General features: G+C 48.3%; 1 protein-coding gene across 1 annotated transcript; it reads right to left on the bottom strand.

The window, feature by feature from the left end:
* Positions 1–6364: 6364 nt before the first annotated feature.
* LOC119466352 (putative nuclease HARBI1) lies at positions 6365–7362 on the bottom strand. Its single transcript, XM_049656938.1, has 2 exons — positions 7257–7362; positions 6365–7189 (listed from the first exon to the last, which is right to left on the bottom strand). Exon 2 carries the CDS (start codon positions 7086–7088, stop codon positions 6669–6671), a length of 420 nt encoding a protein of 139 aa, XP_049512895.1. The 5' UTR covers positions 7089–7189; positions 7257–7362; the 3' UTR covers positions 6365–6668.
* Positions 7363–11730: the final 4368 nt, after the last annotated feature.

Raw genomic sequence — 11730 nt, 5'->3', positions numbered from 1 at the left:
GCAAGGGCAGAGGAGTGCGGTGGAATTGTAAAGTCTTCGGCGACCAATGCTTTATCATCAGCTTCACGAGCGTCAAGGAGCGAGGCGTCGCAAAGCGTTTGAAATTACACTTCAACATGACAACAGTTGATGTCGGCCTTATTAGCGGAGAGAAAGTCCCAGCCCAAATTAAGATCACGGGAACGAGAACACAGAACCAAATATTCGACGGTGTAGAGGAGGTCGTCAATCACAATGCGAGCAGTACACGCAGCTGCAGGCAAGATGCACTCTGTGCTGGCAGTACGAAGTTTTACAGTAGACGACGCAACGTTCCTGAACAAACGGCAAGGTTTGGCACTAATGACTGAAACTGCGGCACCAGCGTATTCAAAGGCAAATGCAGCTACGCCGTCCACATATACGTTAATAACTTTAGTCGGAGAAGGGAGAGGCTTTGGTCTTTTAGTGGGTGACGCAGTTATTGCCTCTGGGACTGCGGCGATGCTTCCCGTTCGCGGTAGAAGGACGACGACGCATCGGTGAAAGCGAGTGGCGTCTTGGCGATGGCGAGCACCTGTAAAGAAGAGGACGGTGATCCGAGTATGAAGACATCTGGCCAGGGTTCCGAGATGTGGAGCACGACGTGTATGGTGAAACATGATTCGGTGCCGAAGCTACGGCGGTAGGATATTTCTCGGCGACGGAAAATCGTGCAACTTGGGCAAGTAAACCACACGCAAAAAATATTGACGATTATCGGGAGTGCGCCATTGCCCACTTCTGTGTGAGTACCGCGGCTGAACACTCAGGAGTTGAACGCACTGGCACGGTTGACCACGTGTCAATCGGGTACGTGGAGGGGCACCACGTGTCAATCGGGTACACGTGCCGGTCTACGTGAGAGAAAACGGTTAAAGCATTTGATCTCTTCCTTATGTAAGGTAATCGAAGGCTGACTCACGCACGCACTTCCACCATTATTGATATGCCAAGCCTCGACCATAAAACGCGTATCTTCATTTCTATACCTGTACAATATCGCGCATTCATCGAAATCGGACGCGCAGTTATAATCTTGGCAGTCTTGGTAATGTAAGGAAAGATTAGAAGGCGATCCACCGGTTAACGACCATAATGTTCCATGAGCCTCTGATTGATACACCGCCCTGTTTACCCAGCTAAAGGGAACTTTATAAATCACACCCATGCGACAGTCAGTAAAATTGTTGTTCTTGATGTGCTTCACTGGGCACATCTGTTCTTTTTTGTATTCACCTGCTACGTTTTTCTCTGTACAGCGGCGCATATCTTACCTAGCTTATTCGGAGCAGTAAAAACAACATCAACACCATACCTACTTGTAACTTTCTTAAGATTATGCGATACTGAATGAATGTACGGAATATCCAATACTCTTTTCCAGCTCTTACAACTTTCCGTAATCACGTCCGTCCCCGCGAGATCGACTTCTGTAGGCATTCAACCACAGTGGCCACTGCTACGCTGGGAATGCTTTTAATAGGCGCCAGACCTGTGAATTAAAACTGGCGCTCATTTTGTGCGTGCACGATCTGGTGAGAGAAGTCCTAGGGCACTACATGGTAATTCCGTTTTTTACTACTTTGGAATGCTTTGATTGAAAGTTTAACAAAGGCTCCAGAGATCTAGGGCAGTACTGTACTAATTTTACAGCTTTAGTATGGATATCGAAGACTTCTATTACTCCTTGCAACATCACGGGTTGTTAAATTCCGTAAATGCGTGCATTAAAGACCAAGTGCAAGAGTCGGTTTTTATAGACAGGGGTGCGATCGCGCAACCTGCTCGCTTTCCGCACGTTCGCTTTCGCTGCTACGTCACAAAGCGGGCGGTCCGCAAAATTTGCGAGAGCGGGAGGGAGAGCACAGCCAATAGACGAGCGAGCGCAGCCCCGGAAGTTTGCCTCACCAACTTGGGCTTCGATTGGGGACGATAGATTAAGTGCAGAATGTTTGTAATGCTTTAATAATTACAAATGTAATGTGAAAAAAAGCCTTACTGTTTCAACATATAATCTGCGCCGAAAATATCTGGTGAGAGAAAAAAACTAATTTAAGCGGCAGATATTTTGGTTTAGTCCGCTAGGTGGTATCGCACACGCGAAAACAAATCGGCGGGTGCGTGCGATTTGTGTCCTTTGTTCCCCCTACACGCTTGCTATCCGCCGTAATGTCGTCCCACAAGACCGTCAAACTCGGCCCGCACGTTTCAGCACGCCAGCGCGAATTGCTGGTCGCCTTCATGGAGGGACACCCGTTCCTCGTGAGGGCAGCATGTGCCCTGGACCGAGAAGTTACGGCGGTGCGCAAGCAAGCGTTGTGGAGCGAACTCGCCGCGCTGTTGAACGCGGAGGGCCCGGCCGTCAAGACTGCGGAACAGTGGCAGGGATACTGGCGGAAGGAAATTTTCCTTTCGCGCAAAGATGCCGCCACAGCTTCCGCAAGTCAGAGGTGAGTACGAGGAACGGTTCTCTTGCTCGCGATGTTTACAATGCTGTTCGTAATTGCAGCGGCACGGGTGGAGGCCACCTGCCCGGCCTTCGTGGCCGCATCATTCAGTTGGTGGGCACCTCCACGGCGACGGGCCGCTCGACGAGGTAAGCCATCGATTAACGCAGCAATAAACTGGGGGACGCACCAGCATGTTTTTTTTTTACAATAGCATCGTGTATACTGCATCGGGTAGGCATTGTTATATACCACACTCACGCAGGGCGCTTTCAATTGCGAGCGAGCCCGATTTGGATGGAATTTCTTCAACGATTGGCTCCTTTGTTCGAGGAAACGAGGCAATCGTAATCGAGAAATGTTATTCCAAACGGGCTCGATTGCGATCGAAACTGCCTGTGTGAAACATGGAAGTGCTGCTGGCATGCACAAGGTGATTCACTGCTATACATTTTCATGAGATGTCTTTTGTGTTTTCATAAGACTGCGCTAGTTGCGTATTGGCAGGAACACATTAGGCGAATTTTTCACAACTGTTCTTTCGTGTTTCACACATAAAGCAGCCCGCCGTGGAGGTGACGGTCTCGACTGAGTCTGTGGGCACAACAGTAGGGACGAGTGGAATTTCACGTAAGCTTTTGTTCTTCCCTGTTGTCCCTCCTTTTGTGGAAACTGCTTTATCTATAAGGGGGCAAACTACTACAGTAACCATTTAGTAAATGTACTCTTTGCAACCAATACAGGAACACCGCGGCAGTCAGAAAGACCTCCACCCGAGCCACTGCCCCACAGCCCTCCAGCTGCAGGGACACCAGCTGAGCCCAGCTCTCCGAGATCCAGTAAGGGAAAAGGCTAAAATCATGAAATGTCACAGCTTTAATGCTATGGACGTAACGTACTTATGTGTTTAGTTCACTATAAATTGTCAATTTTTTTCAGGGTGGCCACCCCGAGTACAGCGTCGGTCGCGCGGTCCCCGCAGGGTGTCGGACCGGGAGACCCTGCTCCAACGCGTGGCCGACGATTATGCTCGGAGTGTCGCGCAGAGTGCCGAAACAAACGAAGTACGTATGCCCTTGTTTGTTTATATGGTGGAGCATAACAGACTGACAGTAGACAGGTGTAAGGTTTTTTGGAATTTCATGTGCTGTGTAGAGGGACACAAACTCACATACATGGCTAACACAAGTTGTAACAGCTGAACTGAAAACAAAAATGAAGACAGACAAGGAGGTCGCTGTACATTAGGTACATGGTTATAAACACAGACACTTAGCATCAACCACACATCAACAGCTTAAGAGATTACCAGTAAAGCTGTTTTTTTTCAGCAATGCCACAATATGGTAAGTTGTCTGTAACTAAATCACACGCTTTAAAAAGCTGTCGCATATGACTTGCTTGCTGAAAAACTTGGTCGCACAAACACTTTCAAGCATTAGCTAAAGAAATTTTTCTCATAATTGAGCCACACACAGTTGATGACACGTGCCGAGTGCGATAGTTCTCCCACGGCAGCAGGGTAAATGAGTGGTATTTGTAAGCCAAACCTACAATGCTCAGGATCCTTTGCATGCATAATTAATTAATTGCAAAGGCTGTAGCTAAGTAACTCTTTAAATTTTGTCTGCACATCACCCATAAAGGTTCCTTTATTTTATCAAAAGATGACGAATATGTTTTGCTAAACACGAACCCCGACCAACTATTGAAAATTAGAAAGAAAAATAGGGTTCATTATTGATGTGCAACGCTTGCAATTAAGGAAGGAACAAGAAAGCTTCGCCACACAATACACTCAAGACTGTGCCTATTTCCACCGAGTGTTAAGTTCGTACCTTGGTCTAGGACTCTGGGAAACATTACAGATAATGACAGTATGACACCTTGCAATGCTTGAATAACAAGTTTTCTAGAGGGTTCACAAAAGCTTTTTACTCGCAACAAATTTAACCTGTGGGCATAGCATTTTTTTGTAGACAGATACATGTGTTCGTCACTTGCTCATTCACCATCCTAAACACATTGTTATGCCATGCACTGACTTTCCAGCCACGTGATAGCTAAAAATACAAATGGTATCAATGTTTTTTGTAGAACTACATGAAAAACAACAAAAAACGTGTGCCATGCTATAGGCCGTTCAGAATGCATACAGAGCAAAAACAACAATGCGCAAGGTGTTTGCCCTTGTCTGCATCGCTTTCAACTAACATTGACAGTGTTTTCGATGAACATGTGGAACTTTCAATTAGTACACATACAGTTGAGCGCCTTTATAACCAAGTGTTTAAGCCCTCCAAAACAATTCGTGAGATACAGGACACGTCAACGTAAAGTTCGTGCACTGCACACCTCACACTACAACCAGAATCTAATTATTCCTTAATTATACAGGTCACTTTGTTGTAGAGATGCTTGACTGTACAAAGTACATCTTCAATAGGTGCTTGTCCCATTGTGAGGGAATGCATGCTGATGTAATAATTTTTGTAGCTTCTTCGTGGCATTCTGTGCGGCGTAGACCACCTGGCGGCTGCTGTGGAGCGGCAGTCGCAGCAACTGGCCGAGACACTCCAGCCAGTGGGCCAGCTTTCGCAGCTGCTGGGCCTGCTAATGCAGCAAGCTGTAGCTGCAAGGCAACAGCAACAACATTAGATCAAATTTTTACGCGTTTGCCTTCTTTTCCTGTTACATTGTTCTTTGCAGAGACATCATTTTGACCCTTTTCCTTTTACCACTCATCTGCACACTTTGAATGTGTGCTATAACTTTTTAATGTGTTCGTAATATGTTTAAGGTATTTGAGTAAAACGAGTTAGATGTCAGTCATGCGAGCGTTTCCTCTAATTTTTGTTATGGATTGAGGTCTCGTTTTATTTTCTTGTAAGGTTTCACATATTCATGGGGGCTTTCCAAGTATGCTAGACGTGCAATATAGTGAAACTCACTGTTGAATGGAAATGACTTTTTGGTTCCTGAAGGGAATTCATCAGCTAGCAGCTGATGCCTTGTGCACGGAGAAAAACATGGTCTTAGTCATATTGTTTTCAACTGTGTCATGTTATTTCTCCCATTTATATAGAAGTACACAGTGCTAGTCAGGTTTCTGAGATTTTTTGCGTGATTCTATGCTTACCTCTTCGGTAATGAGACAGCCATAAGTGTTACACAAAGCACTTCAGCTAGCCACATAGGAACACCTGCTCCTGTTGTAATATTTTTGCTACTGCTTCCATGTAATTTGATATATGAGAAGCTGCATTTATAAAGTGCTTTACTGTACCTGATATTCAAGAGTAGTTCCAAGCTTCTGTGACATTATGTGGTGTACACGCGTTGTTCAGGCATCCTGTAGCAGGCCAGATGCTCCATATTCCGGCCGACCTCTCTACTTTTCACATCAATAAACTACTTCTTCTGCTACAGCAACACATTCGTAAGAGATGTTTCAGCATCCCCATATGCGACAATAGTCCTGCTCATTGTAACATAGTTCATAACACATTACTACTTCAGAATATTGCACATGGGATGTATGTGAATGCAGAACATGTAGTTCATGAGCTTTAAATGACCAAGTTTACATTATTGCAGCCATGAAGTTCATTAAAGCAATAACATTTTCTTTAGCTCAGCAATTTCTTTCTTCAGCTCCATACTGGCTGGAAATACTGTATAAACGGGTGCCCATTGCAGTGTGAACCCAATTGTTCTGCAGTTTCAACCTAGCTGTCCAGCGTGCTACAGGCATGCAAAAAATGTTCAAATAGTACGACTTTTCTTGGTGTAAACCGTATCGTTTTCCGTTTTGTTTTCGTTATCCCCTGTTATAACAGTGTTTTGCATTTTGTGTTTGTGTAATAAAATTACAAGAGAAAAAGAGAACACGGAGAAGACCACTTGTGCTATTGTTTGTTTTCTTCTTGAATTTGAATTCGCATCACGAAGCAACCTGCCCAACAACACGTCTTCTTTGACATGTCTTCCATTGTTTCTAAACCTTCTGTCGGTGTAACACGCCCTGTAAAAATCCCCAGTGGGGAATTCAGTAATAATCAATAGAAATATTTCTGAAAATGCTTAACACATGAACAATTTCAATTCAATCCTGCTATTCGAAGGTTCACCTTTTCAATTAATTTCAAAAGCATTATTAGGCTTGTTTTTCCACGCATATGTCACAGAACTCACCTGTCTTTATGGTTGTGCTGGACGAGAAACCTGCTGTTGCTGCCTGAGCCGGCGGTGTAGCGCACGTAAATGAGTTGTACGCCAGGTAGGGGCCACAAAGAACAGGTTGATCACCTGGCTCCTCAACTGCTTTGCCCTCAGGAGCAACTCTCTGGGTGTTTCCTGGCGGCAAGTGTGTGGTCCTTGCGATACAGGCGCGCCCTGTCTCACTCGTCCTTGCTGCAGCGGCTGGTTCTTCTCGGCCTCCTCATCGTCGCTGTCTTGCAGCTCCGGCTCCCCTGCCTTCAAAGCAATGTTGCGGAGAGTGGCGCAAGCTGCCACAATTGTGGCTGCTTCCTTAGGCTGGTACCGTAGGGTCCGCTGCCTTTGAAGGCACCGGAACCTTGCCTTCAAGACGCCAATGCCCCTTTCCACAACATTCCTCATGGAGGCATGGGCCAGGTTGTAGCGCCCCTCGGGCGTGTGGGTGCCTGGATGGCCTGGAACAAGTGTCAGCAGCCACGGCTCAAGGGGGTAGCCCGAGTCTCCTGCATGTTGGAAACATCGTAACTGTGTAATATACTTCACTGACTGCAACGTGTATGAGGCACTCACCAAGCACGCATTCGCCACGTCGAAAGTTAGTGGCCAGGCGACCTAAGAGTGGTGAGTGCCTCCGGAGTATGAGTCGTGGCAGGATCCGGGGAAGCGGGGATCGATGTCCAAGATGTGCATGTTGGCATCACATACCTGGAGGGCAGAACAAAAGGGGGAAACGTGGTTTAGAATGATAAATTGGAGCTGGAATCTTGCCGTATTTCACGTTATGCTGACTGTTGAATAGCCTCAATAAAATATTTGTGTACCAATATGATTTATTCTTGGTTTTCCAGACACAGCTAGTAAAAGGCAAATAGTTTTTTTAACCATTGCAAGAAATGTGCAAAAAACAACATGCACGACAGCATGCAAACAACATGCACGAATTAACGCTCATCGTAGCCGCGTTTGTCGTTCAATTCATATTCTTATGTAGGTGTCACATTGCCGCTATGTGAGATCGATTACATCCGGTTCGAAAATCTCAACCTAGAAATTTTTATCCTGAACGGGCTCGATTGCGATCGATAGTGCATTGCATGACATCCGTATTGTACACACTATGAAGACGTTACAGGAAACCGGTAAACTAACATGGCAAATTAGTAGAGAGCTAAATGGAGTAAGGATAGTAGTTTTATCGGCTGTATATACTTGGACATGCAGTAGCACCAACAGCGCGCAGAACTGTTGGAGACGCCGCGGGCGTTTTGCCCGCGTTCGCACCGAACGCACAAGAATAGAGCGTGCAACAAATGACACATCGTGAGTACTTACGACCATGACATTTAGGGCGCAGAAGCCTTTTCTTGACATGAAGCCCGCAGTCTCGCCCGGGCGGAGTCCTTCCGGCTGTTTAATGGCTATGAGCGTCCCGTCGACACAGGCCACCACACCGGGAATGTGGCCGCGATCCGAAAAGGCTGCCTTTGCGCTAGCCTTCCCGGCTGGTGTCAACGGAAAGCTCACCCAGCGCTGTTGCCGGCCCACCACGGTTACTGCTTCCGCAACCGCGTGGATACTCTCGCTCACGGACGTCTGACCCATGCATATGAATTCTTCGCTGCCGATGGATCTCTGGAAGCTCCCCGTCGCGAATAAACGGAGAGCACAAAGGACCCTCTCTTGCGTCGTGATGCCACCGGTCCGAAGGCCACCGATGGCATCCTCCAATTGCTCGCAGAGCCACCACACAGTACTCTTTGAGAGCCGGAAATGCCCGCGGAACTCTTCCTCCGTCAACTCTTCAAATGCGTCTCGAAAGATGCGTCGCCGAGGCTGGCCGACACATTCCAAAAGCGGGACTATAGGAGCGGCCATTGTGACTCGCTAGCGCCAATGAACGCCGATACGTGAGCACAACATGAAACGGCGAGGTGGGGCCCATTCTCGACAAATGCGCTCATATCATTGAATGCTTAATAAAATTTTACACCATTTATATTTATCACAACGCAGGCACTGCTTTTACTATCGCTGCGCTTACAATTGTTTTAAATAATTAACATCGCCAATGTTCTGCGACGGCGGATCGCATTTTATTCTCGGAAAACGGGACCCACGCCATCCACCCAAGTTGGGACAGCGACGACATTACGAGCAGACGACAGGCGCATCGTCTGCTACTAGCGCAACGGCCATTCATTCTTCGAAGCGAATGACCTCGCCGAGCGTACCACGCTAGCAGACGACGCCTTTCGCTTTGAAAATGATTGACAGATGTGTGACGTAGACGGAATTTGCGGCACCACCCAGCGGCTCTGACGCGCCGCTGACGCAATCACAATTCTGACCAATCACCAGAGGGCAAGCGAAGGAACGGAAAAGCGAGCAGGGGTGCTATGCAGGATGTCCCGAGTTTGGCGAAACTCGGGATCTTCACGAGCTCTGGCGACGACCCAAGATGAAAGAACTAATGGTAACAAGACAAAGTTTGTCCCTCGGCACACCTCCAGTTTCATTGGTTTATCTAGATTCACTCTGGGTGGCCATCATCCCTTGGGCGTTGCCATATGGGCGGTCGACAAACTGGGGCTCACGTGATCATACGGTCGGTCCATGGTCGTGCATTCTTTCACTTGTTTGTCGTTCCACTGAGTGCATTAGAGGCACAAGCAAGTTATCAAATAAATACATTTAGTACAATGATATTAGTCACATTACCGTAGGGTATAGGTGTTTTAAAGTTTACAAATTGTACACTGAATGTGTATTAGACGAATTTGTAGTTTAATCGTTTCGCGTTATACCACGAGGGCACGCTCACCGTCCTCTTTCTTCCTCTGGATTGGATTGGGGTGGCTCGCTACGTGCTTGGGCTAGCATTTCCGAGCACAGATTGGTGTGCGCTTGGTTTTCGCACTGGGCTTTGAACAGATCGCTCGTTGCTCTTTCGCTTTCCTCTAGATTTAATTCGTGCGGCTCCCTACGTGCTTGCGCTCCCATTTCCGACCACAGATTGGTGTGCGCCTGATTTTTACACTGGGCTTTGAACAGATCGCTCGTTGCTCGCGCTAAAGTAAGGCTTCGACACGAAGGGAGCGTCGGCTCGCGCAGAAGTGGTTTTCCGCGCACTTACCGTGTAAGCACTCGGGAATGTCGGAAAACACTCATGCAAGGATAAAAAAACTACGCTTTATTTTCTTTTACATTGTGACGCACCTTCATACTGGCTAGCGCCGAGCGATGGCTTCTAACAACCGCAGGAAAGAGTCTTTATACTGGGTAGCCCCAGCGATCCGTGGCTTCTAACAAACGCAAGAAAGGGCCTTTGCAGCGCACGTGGCCGTTGAGTGCCACCACATTCATCCCAGGCGGGACTCCAGCATCAGTGCAATTACTCTGTACCCACTGCTGACGAGGTGGCGCTTCACTTTTTGACAATATCTTTCTATTTTTTGCGTGTGAACGCCCGTGTTGGTTTCCACAAAGTGCACGCTGTGGTTAACTGTCTCTCAATGCAGATTAAGGCATAGCCCCGTTAGCATCCACTGAATTTGGGATACAGTTGTATGCGGCCTATTCGTCACTATGAATAATGGTCCCCGGTTGAACATTGGCTGCAATAATGGCGCCTAGCGTCGCCGCCTTTCGTCGGTCGACTTTGAAAAGTAGCAGCACCCCTCAGGTCGCGCAGACCATGCCGAAGACCCATGGGCCACCATCTTTAACACCACCGTAGTTTTGGCGGCTCGGCGGGACCTTGTCGCCAGTCATTAGGCGGCCTCGATTGCACTTTTTCTTGCTGCGAAGAAGGCACTCGTCAATTTGCGCTGTCTTCCCGGGGCCACGGAGTGGAGCTCGCGCCAGCAGCTCGTCCCTCGCGACCTTACGGGGGTAGCTCCTCCAGTCGGCGATGGCGTGCTCCGATAGAGGAAACAAGTCTACGGTCTCTTTCAACATCCCTATGTCTACGCTTTTGCTCACGCAGTACGTGAGCCAAATCATTTGCCGCCTGGAGAGGTCGTCGTTCGGACGGCCGAGGTGGTCCGTGTTGGCGCAGTAACTTCCTTCGCCTCTCTGCCTGTGCCGTGCAGCGGTACCGTGTACCTGCCAAAAGTGATTTCGGCACCAAAACTGATTTCGGCACCGGAAGGCAGCCCGGCGTCCATTCTTAGTCTTCCAATATAATGTGACTACTTCGCCTGCGCAGGTTGAACCCCAGGTGCTCGCAGGTGCTCCAGTACTCCGATGACGACGCCGGACCTGGCCTGGGGCTGGGGCGCGGTGGACGAGCTTGCTTGAAACAGGAGAGAGCTGAAGCGATCGCACGAACTATTCCTCCGCAGCCTAGTCACACCAGTCTACGCTGGGAAAGCATCATTTTCCCGCCACCCTATCTCCGCAGACGACGGCCTTCGCCTAACTCGTCACACAGCCAGCGCACTCACGTTTTGGAAAGGCAAAAATGACGCTGAAACTCTACGTCGGACATGTAGGTGAACGGGTCCAGATGGTCATATTGACGCTTGCTGCCGCTGGATGCGATTGCACAGGCTGCTGCTGCCGCCACCATGTTCCCGAGTTCAACTCGAGGGGGGTTTCGCGATGTACGAGTTTGGACCGAGTTCGCGTGTCAATCAAAACCATACGTCACGCCCCGCGCGAGGCATGTAACTCTTGTGCGCGCGCCCGCCACGGTTGGGCCACGCCCAACTTATTTTCCGGCAACTACGACGTGGTGCGGAACTGAGAGGCATCAACAATCTTGACCGCCGACAGAAAATACGCACAGCACACTGTCATCGGTAATGCACTGTAACTGAGAACCACTGTCAAAAACAAAGCGGCGACTTTCGCTGGCTCATGCATCTATCTTCTTAGGCTGTGATAGCCCCACAACATGGTTCATTGTCTGCATTGTAGCGACGTAGCGCACAGCAAATAATTATCGGAACGACACTGTAGCTGCTTGCAAGGCGTTGATGCGCCGTGGTGGATGACGATGCTGAGCAGTGCGTAGTGTTTTCCAACGTAAAGGTATCGCACC

Source organism: Dermacentor silvarum, chromosome 10, assembly GCF_013339745.2.
Source record: "Dermacentor silvarum isolate Dsil-2018 chromosome 10, BIME_Dsil_1.4, whole genome shotgun sequence".
Lineage (NCBI taxonomy): Eukaryota > Metazoa > Arthropoda > Arachnida > Ixodida > Ixodidae > Dermacentor > Dermacentor silvarum.
Note: the sequence above shows the minus strand (reverse complement) of the source record. Positions and strands in the feature narration are given on the sequence as shown.